The 12,153-nt window shown below is 36.4% G+C and overlaps 1 protein-coding gene and 4 long non-coding RNA genes across 9 annotated transcripts; 2 read left to right on the forward strand and 3 right to left on the reverse strand.

Annotated features, from left to right (window-relative positions):
- Nucleotides 1-317: 317 nt before the first annotated feature.
- On the reverse strand, nt 318-1,519 carry LOC137573729 (luciferin sulfotransferase-like). 3 transcript variants are annotated; one of them, XM_068285754.1, is made up of 5 exons: nt 1,482-1,500; nt 1,168-1,427; nt 649-1,106; nt 542-593; nt 318-473 (listed from the first exon to the last, which is right to left on the reverse strand). In XM_068285754.1, the coding sequence occupies exons 1-5, from the start codon at nt 1,485-1,487 to the stop codon at nt 338-340; spliced, it is 912 nt and encodes a 303-aa protein (XP_068141855.1). In that variant the 5' UTR covers nt 1,488-1,500; the 3' UTR covers nt 318-337. The 3 variants fall into 3 exon arrangements, with proteins under 3 accessions (XP_068141855.1, XP_068141863.1, XP_068141846.1); XM_068285762.1 differs by having other exon boundaries at nt 542-580; nt 1,168-1,519; XM_068285745.1 differs by having other exon boundaries at nt 1,168-1,519.
- Nucleotides 1,520-4,242: 2,723 nt separating this feature from the next.
- On the reverse strand, nt 4,243-5,810 carry LOC137573568 (uncharacterized). Of its 3 annotated transcripts, none has more exons than XR_011031908.1 (4): nt 5,215-5,259; nt 4,947-5,157; nt 4,522-4,885; nt 4,243-4,461 (listed from the first exon to the last, which is right to left on the reverse strand). It is a non-coding gene; the product is annotated as an uncharacterized lncRNA (long non-coding RNA). The 3 variants fall into 3 exon arrangements; XR_011031910.1 differs by lacking the exons at nt 4,947-5,157; nt 5,215-5,259 and adding exons at nt 5,364-5,586; nt 5,646-5,733 and having other exon boundaries at nt 4,244-4,461; XR_011031911.1 differs by lacking the exons at nt 4,947-5,157; nt 5,215-5,259 and adding an exon at nt 5,795-5,810 and having other exon boundaries at nt 4,248-4,461.
- Nucleotides 5,811-7,365: 1,555 nt separating this feature from the next.
- On the reverse strand, nt 7,366-8,045 carry LOC137573581 (uncharacterized). The gene is made up of 4 exons (XR_011031912.1): nt 7,922-8,045; nt 7,772-7,859; nt 7,500-7,712; nt 7,366-7,438 (listed from the first exon to the last, which is right to left on the reverse strand). It is a non-coding gene; the product is annotated as an uncharacterized lncRNA (long non-coding RNA).
- Nucleotides 8,046-9,316: 1,271 nt separating this feature from the next.
- Nucleotides 9,317-9,710, forward strand: LOC137573714 (uncharacterized). Its single transcript, XR_011031921.1, has 3 exons — nt 9,317-9,342; nt 9,402-9,614; nt 9,676-9,710. It is a non-coding gene; the product is annotated as an uncharacterized lncRNA (long non-coding RNA).
- A 15-nt stretch (nt 9,711-9,725) lies between these two features.
- LOC137573709 (uncharacterized) lies at nt 9,726-10,788 on the forward strand. Its single transcript, XR_011031920.1, has 4 exons — nt 9,726-9,763; nt 9,823-10,045; nt 10,107-10,471; nt 10,533-10,788. It is a non-coding gene; the product is annotated as an uncharacterized lncRNA (long non-coding RNA).
- The last annotated feature ends 1,365 nt before the right edge of the window (nt 10,789-12,153 follow it).

The raw sequence follows: 12,153 nt of genomic DNA on the forward strand, positions 1-12,153 counted from the left end.
CTGATGTTATACCATATCTGTATGAAGCTTATATTGCAATCTTATACGGTGAAAAACATGCACTTCATGATTAAGTATAGGAAGAGCATTTTTTAAACACGGCGCTGGCCCATTCAGAGTGTGAAACAATGTGTGAAAACAATCTCTAATATTTTAAAAACTATAGAATTTAAAAGGAAACTTAAAGGTAAAAACATACAACTTGTGGGATGTATAAACTCTTTGTTCTTGTTAAGAGAAGACAATTTGGCAAAAACTTATTTACCCGAGAAAATTTGTAACTCTTTTATTTAAAATTTTCTTTACTCATTCTCTGCATTTTTATATAAAATTTTAACTAAATATTGCCAAAAATTTCAAACTCATTTAGGCCATACTCATTGAGATAGTTCTGTGTCCAATTATCCAAAGCTTCTCTATGCGCAGCACTCAATTCATCCTTATAGGAACCAACAATCCCACGGCGCATAAATCTAAAACGAAGGATACCCACAATCAAGTGAACGAAAAGAAAATTAAAATAAAAGGTATAAAAACTTACTCAAAATCCGGCCGAGCTTTAAAATATCTAGTTGGATTACTATGTTCGCCACCTCAAATAAACAATTAATATGCATTTTTGTTTTATTTTGACTAAATTTAACTTACTTTTCATATTCTCGAATGATAGATATTTCAGCAGTTGCTCCATTTGTATCTCATCTAACGGTTGGCAGTCCAAAAACTTGACAAGCCTTTCAATAACCTGCTTTAGATCCCGTTTCATTTCTTCATAGGTCACAAAGAATATGTTCTTCTCGTTGCGCATACGATAAAAGTCGACAAAGTGTGATAAATAGGAGGTAAACATTACGCGATCCTTCATAAATTCGTCAACAAATTCATCTATAGATCCCTCCCAATGACCTACGCCTTTCATAAAATGATATGAAGAGACAACCACATCTTTGGCATTACGGGCTACATAAATAATTTTACGTTTTCTTAACCAAATCTCTCGTGGCAACAGCTGAGCGGGTAAATGGGTTTTGATGAGACGGGGATTGGACATTTGGTCACATACTGTGACAGAATCTTTTCCATATCTGTCACGAATTGTCGATAATCTGCCATAAAAGAATGTTGTTTTAGTAAGCTATTACAGACAAGTATATTGAATTTGCTTACTCCATGAATATGCTGCGGTCCATGAGATAACTACGTTTGGCTTGATCAAAGTCCAGCCGATTAAGCAGCAACCAGGCCAATTCTTGCATCCAAGTTGTGCCACACTTCATAAATGTCACCACAAACACATCGCTGGCACGCGTCTCAAAGGCATCGATGCGGTCACAGAATGATAGATATCGTTGGGGCATGGTACACCAGCGATTGCCCCAATCCTGTTGCAAGGGCAGCCACAAAGCAGCTTCCTCCTTGCCTTGCAACTGCATCATGGGTATTATGGAGCCTGACAACGAGGAACTAAGTGGTTTACTTACGTTCATGATGACGACCAAGGCGACGAGTGACTGTAACTTAAAAAAGACCTCCACTTAACTGAAGCTTGCTTAGCGTTTGCCATTGGCTTTAATCGCTGGAGTTACTGGGCAATATACTAGCATTTATCAAGCCAATTATAATTTTTCTTACTGATAGCAATGAGATAAGTTAATTCCTAAACCATAACATTTATTTTTTACTCAGATAAAGGTATACAAGATAATCTAACCTGCTAGGAGTAGTTATCTCAGTTATCTACTAGATACAGCTTGAAACATGAAATCAAATCGATTAAAATTGTAATGAAACTAGATTGCTTCACAATTATTTGTGAGAAAGTAATTAAGGGTAGCCAAGCAGCTTTTAAATAATGCTACATCTAATGTTCATCTGTGTATGGATATATAGTTGGACTTATATGGGTTTGTGAATTTGTCCCCAGCAAGAAGCATTTATGCGGTTCAACTACCAATATCCATCTCCATCTCCCACCTGACACATACGCACATCTTATGCATCCATCATTACTCATGCCATAAACGGAATCCACTTAATCTCGCAACGAAACATTCAAACATTTATTAAAGACATCTAAACCGACACCAACTGAAAGAGAAGCGGGAGACTATGATGAGGGTTGTGTGTCCCCCCATTCTCAAAGCATTTCGTTTAGGCAAAAACTGCAACAAAAGGTACAATTTATAGTTCGACACCCTTGGAGAATACTGCCAGCAATCCAACCCCCAAAAAACGAAAAGAAAAAAAAAACACACGGCAAGGACATCGGGTGGGTGGTATAAGAATGTAATTGCTGCCGCCCCAAAATTTGGCAAAGACCTTGAAAAAAAAAGGAAACGCAAGAGCAGGAGCAGTAGCAGTAGCACGATTTAGAGCTGCGATGGAGTTGGAGTTGACTGACTGATAGAACTTTAAGCTTTCTATGCAATGAATATTTACGACCGAATGTGGGGTTAGGACAGGACCGAGGACGGTCCTTGGAGGATTTTTTGGGCTTTATGCAATTGTGCGCAAGTAAAAATCTAATTTATCCTGCCACCCTTCTTTCGCAGTCTCATTCTCAGCAATCGACAATTGCCTGAAATTATGTATATGCAATGCATTGGCATGAGGCAAAAAAGCAGAACTGACGGCACGTAGGCAGACACACGGCTTTAAGGGAATTTCCCTAAAGGCGGCACAAAAAATTGCTTTATACCCTTTTCGCTCGTTCCGTTGAATATACATATTTTTTGGGGTGGCTTTAGTCTATTGTTGGGTGGTGGGTGGTTGGGTGGATGGTGGCCTGTTGGTTGTCTGGCTGGCTGGCTGACTGGCTAGCTAGCTAGCTGGTGGTTGGGTCTCATCATTTTACCACATGTTCTGAAATTCACTGGCGACATCCTCTGACATCGTTGTCGTCGTCGCGCTGTCGTCTAACTTCATGTAGATTTCTATCTATTCTATTGTCTGGACTTTAACATTAATTTCGTTTGATGAGGCGCAAAGTTGTGGAATTTATTGCGTACATTGGGAAAGAAGTTAAGTGGATTTTACGTAAATTAATGTGAGTTGAAGTTGGTGTTGGAGTTGAAATTCGAAATGGAGTTCCGACTTAAAGTTACTTCCCAGTTCGAGGTGGTTGCAATTTCATTTCTCATTTAAATTGCGATAGTCAAAAGAAATAAAAAAGGGACAAACAAAAACACAAATATTCTTACATTAAAGCCAATAAAGCAAAATTACACCAAGTGACATTTTTATACCCTTGCAAAAAGGGTATATTAATTTTGGTCAGAAGTGTGCAACGCATAGAACGAAGCATCAAGTATATATATTCTTGATTAGCACGACGAGACGAGTTCAAATAGCCATGTCCGTCCGTCCATCCGTCCGTCTGGATCAACGCAAACTCCTCCTAGACCGTAAGAGCTACAGAGCTGAAATTTTGCACGTAGGCCTGTATATACTGCATGGGGTTGTATATCTCGGATTCAGCCGGATCGGACCACTATATCATATAGCTCCCATACAAACCCCAAAGTCACGAACAGTGACTTTTCTCAATAACTTCGTTGTTTTCTGTGCTATTATCGTGAAACTTAATATTAAAGAGTTGATTACGCCTATAAACTACTTTGATCAAGATCGGATGACTGTATCATATAGCTCCAATAGGAACGATCGGTCGAAAACAGTGACTTATGTAAATAACTTCGTTACTTTTAATGCGATTGCTGTCAAATTAAACATTTGTTAGTTTGATATATCTGTTAATGACTGTGCCAAATTTGATAAAGATCGGGTGACTATATCATATAGCTCCCGTCCCATAGGAACGATCAGTGGAAAACAGTGACTATGATCAATATCTTCGTTATTTCCTATGATTGTTGGCCATTCTTTCGCAAATATAAGCCTTTTTATATAAAACGTTCTTCCACATTGATGGCTAATAGGTAAGAAAAGAGTTACCAAAAAAGTTGAAAGGGTATACAAACTTTGACGCGGTCGAAGTTAGCCCCGGCCCTCTGGTTTAGTACTATTTTAGAAGAAAAAGGTTATTAAGTAACACCTGAAGATCTTATGAGTTTTAAATATAATCGATTTGGGGCGAATATTGCATGAAGTGCGTGGCATGAAAAGAATTTAAAATTGGCAGTCGACGAAAAGAAAAGGCACAGATCTTGTGGAGTTTTGTAGTCTGTTTTTCATATTTTTGTAATATATTACATAAATGGGAGGAACAAAATCTGTATTACATCTGCCCATGCCGATGCCCGATGCCCGATGCCCTATCCCTATGCCGCATCTTGAAGGAGTACTTGGAGGCGTAGTGATACCAAGAAATAAAGCGAGTCTTTCAAACCAGCAGGACAACTCCCCGATAGATCATTTTAGACTGCTTTCGGGAGGAGACCATGCAGCACCAGTTGATGACAGAAGACCGCGATTAATTTAAGTTGTTGCCGAACGCTTGAACTAAAAGAGAAAAAAAAAAATTATTATATGTATGTCCATTTAATGAAACACATAGCGCACCTGCTGCGAAAATACTGGATCATATCAAGAACCATTGTACAAGCAATGTTTTGAACTTCGTGAATGCCGTGCAAGAAGAAGTAAAGAAATCCTTAAAAGGGGCGGAGAGTGTGCCTCAAAAAACGGTTGAATGTGAGGATGATTGGGACCAGGAGCCCGATGTAGGAACCTATAAACCGCTACATTATTGTGATGAAAAATTGGTTGTTCGTTCCTTAAAGGGACAATCGCGGACTGTACGCCAAGAGTTCCGTCAGAACGAGCGCCGTCGATTTACCGAACTCAAGAACAAATAGACGAGGGGAAATATAGTAAAATAAAAAGACATTTAGAAAACAGGACTAGCAATAATAAGGAAAATGTCCTATTGAAGAGAAATAAAGAATTGTTGAATTTTGTAATCTTTATACTCGATTTATACTCACGAAAGCAGCCAGGATTAAGCAATCCAATCACAGTTATTCAGGACTCCAGGTTGTATTTTGATCCATTTTAAGTTACTCTTAGAGGAGTACTCCAACCAAGGACTAAAGCGAGTCTTCCAAACCAGCAGGACAACTCAGATATCTCTCGACTCTTCACAAATGCATTTAGAAAAAGACTATTCATATGAAAGAGGATCGCGATTTAATTTAGCTGTAAGAAGTGCACAATTACTTTTCACTGACGATATCAATTTTTGGTTTATATTACCTTAAATTACGTTATTTGCATCAATTATTAGTAAGGAAAATGTATATTTCTTTGCTTGAACAGGACTAGCAATAATAAGGAAAATGTCCTATTGAAGAGAAATAAAGAATTGTTGAATTTTGTAATCTTTATACTCGATTTATACTCACGAAAGCAGCCAGGATTAAGCAATCCAATCACAGTTATTCAGGACTCCAGGTCGTATTTTGATCCATTTTAAGTTACTCTTAGAGGAGTACTTCAACCAAGGACTAAAGCGAGTCTTCCAAACCAGCAGGACAACTCAGATTCTCTCGACTCTTCACAAATGCATTTAGAAAGAGATTATGCAGCACCAGTCGATGACAGAAGAGTGCGATTACTTTAATTTAGCTGTAAGAAGTGGGCACAATTACTTTTCACTGACGATATCAATTTTTGGTTTATATTACCTTAAATTACGTTATTTGCATCAATTATTAGTAAGGAAAATGCATATTTATTTGCTTGAACAGGACTAGCAATAATAAGGAAAATGTCCTATTGAAGAGAGATAAAGAATTGTTGAATTTTGTAATGTTTATGTTTGATTTATACTCACGAAAGCAGCCAGGATTAAGCAATCCGATCTGTATATCAGTTAAAGCATCTTGAAAGTGTACTCTTGGAGGAGCACTGCCACCAAGGTCAGAAGCAAGTCGTCCAAACCGGCAGGACAACTCTGAGATAGATCATTTTCGACTCTTCACAAATGCATTTGGAAGGAGATTATGCAGCACCAGTCGATGACAGAAGAGTGCGATTACTTTAATTTAGCTGTAAGAAGTGGGCACAATTACTTTTCACTGACGATATCAATTTTTGGTTTATATTACCTTAAATTACGTTATTTGCATCAATTATTAGTAAGGAAAATGTATATTTCTTTGCTTGAACAGGACTAGCAATAATAAGGAAAATGTCCTATTGAAGAGAAATAAAGAATTGTTGAATTTTGTAATGTTTATGTTTGATTTATACTCACGAAAGCAGCCAGGATTAAGCAATCCGATCACTGTATATTCAGGACTTAAAGTCTATCTTGATCCATTTTAAGTGTACTCTTGGAGGAGTACTGCAACCAAGGTCAGAAGCAAGTCGTCCAAACCGGCAGGACAACTCTGAGATAGATCATTTTCGACTCTTCACAAATGCATTTAGAAAGAGATTATGCAGCACCAGTCGATGACAGAAGAGTGCGATTACTTTAATTTAGCTGTAAGAAGTGGGCACAATTACTTTTCACTGACGATATCAATTTTTGGTTTATATTACCTTAAATTACGTTATTTGCATCAATTATTAGTAAGGAAAATGTATATATTATTTGCTTGAACAGGACTAGCAATAATAAGGAAAATGTCCTATTGAAGAGAAATAAAGAATTGTTGAATTTTGTAATGTTTATGTTTGATTTATACTCACGAAAGCAGCCAGGATTAAGCAATCCGATCTGTATATCAGTTAAAGCATCTTGAAAGTGTACTTGGAGGAGCACTGCCACCAAGGTCAGAAGCAAGTCGTCCAAACCGGCAGGACAACTCTGAGATAGATCATTTTCGACTCTTCACAAATGCATTTGGAAGGAGATTATGCAGCACCAGTCGATGACAGAAGAGTGCGATTACTTTAATTTAGCTGTAAGAAGTGGGCACAATTACTTTTCACTGACGATATCAATTTTTGGTTTATATTACCTTAAATTACGTTATTTGCATCAATTATTAGTAAGGAAAATGTATATTTCTTTGCTTGAACAGGACTAGCAATAATAAGGAAAATGTCCTATTGAAGAGAAATAAAGAATTGTTGAATTTTGTAATGTTTATGTTTGATTTATACTCACGAAAGCAGCCAGGATTAAGCAATCCGATCTGTATATCAGTTAAAGCATCTTGAAAGTGTACTTGGAGGAGCACTGCCACCAAGGTCAGAAGCAAGTCGTCCAAACCGGCAGGACAACTCTGAGATAGATCATTTTCGACTCTTCACAAATGCATTTGGAAGGAGATTATGCAGCACCAGTCGATGACAGAAGAGTGCGATTACTTTAATTTAGCTGTAAGAAGTGGGCACAATTACTTTTCACTGACGATATCAATTTTTGGTTTATATTACCTTAAATTACGTTATTTGCATCAATTATTAGTAAGGAAAATGTATATTTCTTTGCTTGAACAGGACTAGCAATAATAAGGAAAATGTCCTATTGAAGAGAAATAAAGAATTGTTGAATTTTGTAATGTTTATGTTTGATTTATACTCACGAAAGCAGCCAGGATTAAGCAATCCGATCTGTATATCAGTTAAAGCATCTTGAAAGTGTACTTGGAGGAGCACTGCCACCAAGGTCAGAAGCAAGTCGTCCAAACCGGCAGGACAACTCTGAGATAGATCATTTTCGACTCTTCACAAATGCATTTGGAAGGAGATTATGCAGCACCAGTCGATGACAGAAGAGTGCGATTACTTTAATTTAGCTGTAAGAAGTGGGCACAATTACTTTTCACTGACGATATCAATTTTTGGTTTATATTACCTTAAATTACGTTATTTGCATCAATTATTAGTAAGGAAAATGTATATTTCTTTGCTTGAACAGGACTAGCAATAATAAGGAAAATGTCCTATTGAAGAGAGATAAAAGAATTGTTGAATTTTGTAATGTTTATGTTTGATTTATACTCACGAAAGCAGCCAGGATTAAGCAATCCAATCACAGTTGTTCAGGACTCCAGGTCGTATTTTGATCCATTTTAAGTTTTTTTTCTTTTTTACACTTTTTTTTTTTTTTTTGGATTTAATTTTATTGAACTGACTACTTCGAGCTCCAGTTGAGGAATGAAATTGTAGGAAGCAATAATTCCTACTATGGCAATTTGGAGAAAGTTAAATTGGCAATGCCTACTAGATTACTTTTTGCTAAATTTTCAATGGTTGCTAGATTGAGGAATCTTGACGTAAGGCTATATATCTTTTGCATTGTTCAACACTGAACCTAAACACTTAATTTGCAGAATCATGATTTTTATACCATCCAGCCATAGAGTGAAATGGTATATTAAAGTCGCCAAAATGTATGTAACAGGCAGAAGGAAGCTTCTGCGACCCCATAAAGTATATATGTATATTCTTTATCAGACTGATGGACGCTGGGGCCGCTGGAATTCAGAAGCCCTGTAAGCTACTGGAACTTTAGACATTGTTTTCAAAAGTGAAGAAATGTTGCGTAGCAGAGAACTGATTTGATTTTAACCATGGTCCAGAACACAAAATTCATATTTCTTATATAGAATAAACAAAAGGCCTGAGCCCCAGACGTTTAGGGGCCCCTTCAATGTACTATAATAGTATAGTTTTCCCATAGATTTTCCTACCAAAGCTATAGTCTGTGTCATTTTTCCCATAATTAAAAAAACTTAAATCAAATTGAAGATGAACGAATTATTAACGCCTTTTCGTTACAGAGCAATTCACTTGAAAAGCTTCTGACTGTTTGATGAGTGTTACGCCCTACGTAGAAACGCATTGTTGAAAGAAGATAAACGATCAAACTTGGTGTAAAACCTAAAAATGTGTAACTTTCATTTGCCTCGGAAATCATTGTTCAAGCATATATGTAGTATAGGGGGCCATTCAACTTGTATGCCCGGTGGGCCCTTAGGGTCCCAGTCCGGGCCTGGCCTTAAGTTAAGATTCTATAATCTAGCAACCATTGAAAATTTAGCAAAAAGTAATCTAGTAGGCATTGCCAATTTGACTTTCTCCAAATTGCCATAGTGGGAATTATTGCTTCCCATAAATTCATTCCTTAACTGGAGCTCGAAGTAGTCAGTTCAATAAAATTAAATCCAAAAAAAAAAAACAAAAGTGTAAAAAAAAAACGAAAAAAACTTAAAATGGATCAAAATACGACCTGGAGTCCTGAACAACTGTGATTGGATTGCTTAATCCTGGCTGCTTTCGTGAGTATAAATCGAACATAAACATTACAAAATTCAACAATTCTTTATCTCTCTTCAATAGGACATTTTCCTTATTATTGCTAGTCCTGTTCAAGCAAATAAATATTTTCCTTATTAATAATTGATGCAAATAACGTAATTTAAGGTAATATAAACCAAAAATTGATATCGTCAGTGAAAAGTAATTGTGCCCACTTCTTACAGCTAAATTAAAGTAATCGCACTCTTCTGTCATCGACTGGTGCTGCATAATCTCCTTCCAAATGCATTTGTGAAGAGTCGAAAATGATCTATCTCAGAGTTGTCCTGCCGGTTTGGACGACTTGCTTCTGACCTTGGTGGCAGTGCTCCTCCAAGTACACTTTCAAGATGCTTTAATTGATATACAGATCGGATTGCTTAATCCTGGCTGCTTTCGTGAGTATAAATCAAACATAAACATTACAAAATTCAACAATTCTTTATCTCTCTTCAATAGGACATTTTCCTTATTATTGCTAGTCCTGTTCAAGCAAATATTTATGCATTTTCCTTACTAATAATTGATGCAAATAACGTAATTTAAGGTAATATAAACCAAAAATTGATATCGTCAGTGAAAAGTAATTGTGCCCACTTCTTACAGCTAAATTAAAGTAATCGCACTCTTCTGTCATCGACTGGTGCTGCATAATCTCTTTCTACATGCATTTGTGAAGAGTCGAGAGAATCTGAGTTGTCCTGCTGGTTTGGAAGACTCGCTTTAGTCCTTGGTTGGAGTACTCCTCTAAGAGTAACTTAAAATGGATCAAAATACAACCTGGAGTCCTGAATAACTGTGATTGGATTGCTTAATCCTGGCTGCTTTCGTGAGTATAAATCGAGTATAAAGATTACAAAATTCAACAATTCTTTATTTCTCTTCAATAGGACATTTTCCATATTATTGCTAGTCCTGTTTTTTAAATGTCTTTTTTATTTTACTATATTTCCTCTCGTCTATTTGTTCTTGAGTTCGGTAAATCGACGGCGCTCGTTCTGACGGAACTCTTGGCGTACAGTCCGCGATTGTCCCTTTAAGGAACGAACAACCAATTTTTCATCACAATAATGTAGCGGTTTATAGGTTCCTACATCGGGCTCCTGGTCCCAATCATCCTCACATTCAACCGTTTTTTGAGGCACACTCTCCGCCCCTTTTAAGGATTTCTTTACTTCTTCTTGCACGGCATTCACGAAGTTCAAAACATTGCTTGTACAATGGTTCTTGATATGATCCAGTATTTTCGCAGCAGGTGCTCTATGTGTTTCATTAAATGGACATACATATAATAATTTTTTTTTTTTCTCTTTTAGTTCAAGCGTTCGGCAACAACTTAAATTAATCGCGGTCTTCTGTCATCAACTGGTGCTGCATGGTCTCCTCCCGAAAGCAGTCTAAAATGATCTATCGGGGAGTTGTCCTGCTGGTTTGAAAGACTCGCTTTATTTCTTGGTATCACTACTCCTCCAAGTACACCTCCAAGATGCATCAGCTGTAATACAGATTTCGTTCCTCCTATTTATGTAATATATTACAAAAATATGAAAAACAGACTACAAATTTCCACAAGATCTGTGCCTTTTCTTTTCGTCGACTGCCAATTTCAAATATTTTTCTTCATGCAATATTCGCCCCAAATCGATCTTCAGGTGTGTCTTAATAACTTTTTCTTCTAAAATAGTACTAAAAAATAACGTAAGTCGACTCGCCGACTTGGGTATATCATACACCAGGTGAAATAAATACCTAATGTCTATTAAATTGTTTTAACATCCCTCATCCCATATGCTATCTCGCTCACTCTACAAACACGCGAGCACTCTAGCGCCGCCACTAGCCAACGGCCATTTCTGCCCTTATGGATCGCGTAGTAAAATACGTTCATTTGGTTGCGATAGTCAGAAAATTGCAGCCGGCAATCGATTTTTTCTAAATTATGGAGACGGATATTGGTGTGGGAAAATATTAGAGTATACAAATTCTGCGAGTCTATCAAGTTAGTTTCCATACAAAATTTAATAGCTTTATACTTTTTAAGAAAAACAGTATTACGTAAATTCCGGGGGCGTGGCTAAAATTCCAATTAACTCCATACATTTACATACTACACGAGTATACATACCAAATTTGGTGGCTCTAGCTCTTAATGCCTCCGAGATCTGGTTGTTCATACAGACGGACGGACAAACGGACATGTTGATCCCGATCAAGAATATATATACTATATGGGGTCAGAGAAGCTTCCTTCTGCATATTACATAAAGTTTAGCCATTAGTTGTTGGATTTATCCACAACCCATTTTGAAATCATCAAATACGAAGTCTCGGCGATCAAGAGCTTTTGGTTTTGGGTTTTCGCCGTTTCCAAAATAAAATAAGTATTTTTTGTATTTTGAATTGGAGAGTAGCCTAAAGTATTAACTATTTTGCAGATCATTCAAAAGAAAATAAACTTTAAATAAATATTCAACCAATCTAACTACCTTTTGGTCTAATATTTTTTTTAAAGTGGTATACTAGTCTTAAATTAAGCTGAGAATCTAACATGAATGAATTTGCAATTTCCTTCACAATTTAGTATGGGAAATATTAAAGAGGCCTTTAACATATCAAACCTTTGCTAAAACGTTTTGTAGAATTCCTTTGAATAAATTTGTTTATCTTAGCATCTATGACATTTTTGAAAATTATTAACAATTTTGTCAAATGTGTGGGCCCAATTTTTTGTAAATACATTTCATTCTCTTTTGAGTTTAAAATTCTGAAAATTTTAATGTAGATTTTCTTATTTTTTTTAATCTCTCTCACCTCTTGCTTTTAATTTGTTGATTGAAGTCCTTAGAGGCGTAGTTATAATTAAATAAGTTTAAGAAAAGAAAAAAGGAAATTTTAATCCCATATACAAACATTTCAAAATCCATTTTGCCCATTCTC

Source organism: Drosophila tropicalis, unplaced genomic scaffold, assembly GCF_018151085.1.
Source record: "Drosophila tropicalis isolate 14030-0801.00 unplaced genomic scaffold, ASM1815108v1 contig_1109, whole genome shotgun sequence".
Lineage (NCBI taxonomy): Eukaryota > Metazoa > Arthropoda > Insecta > Diptera > Drosophilidae > Drosophila > Drosophila tropicalis.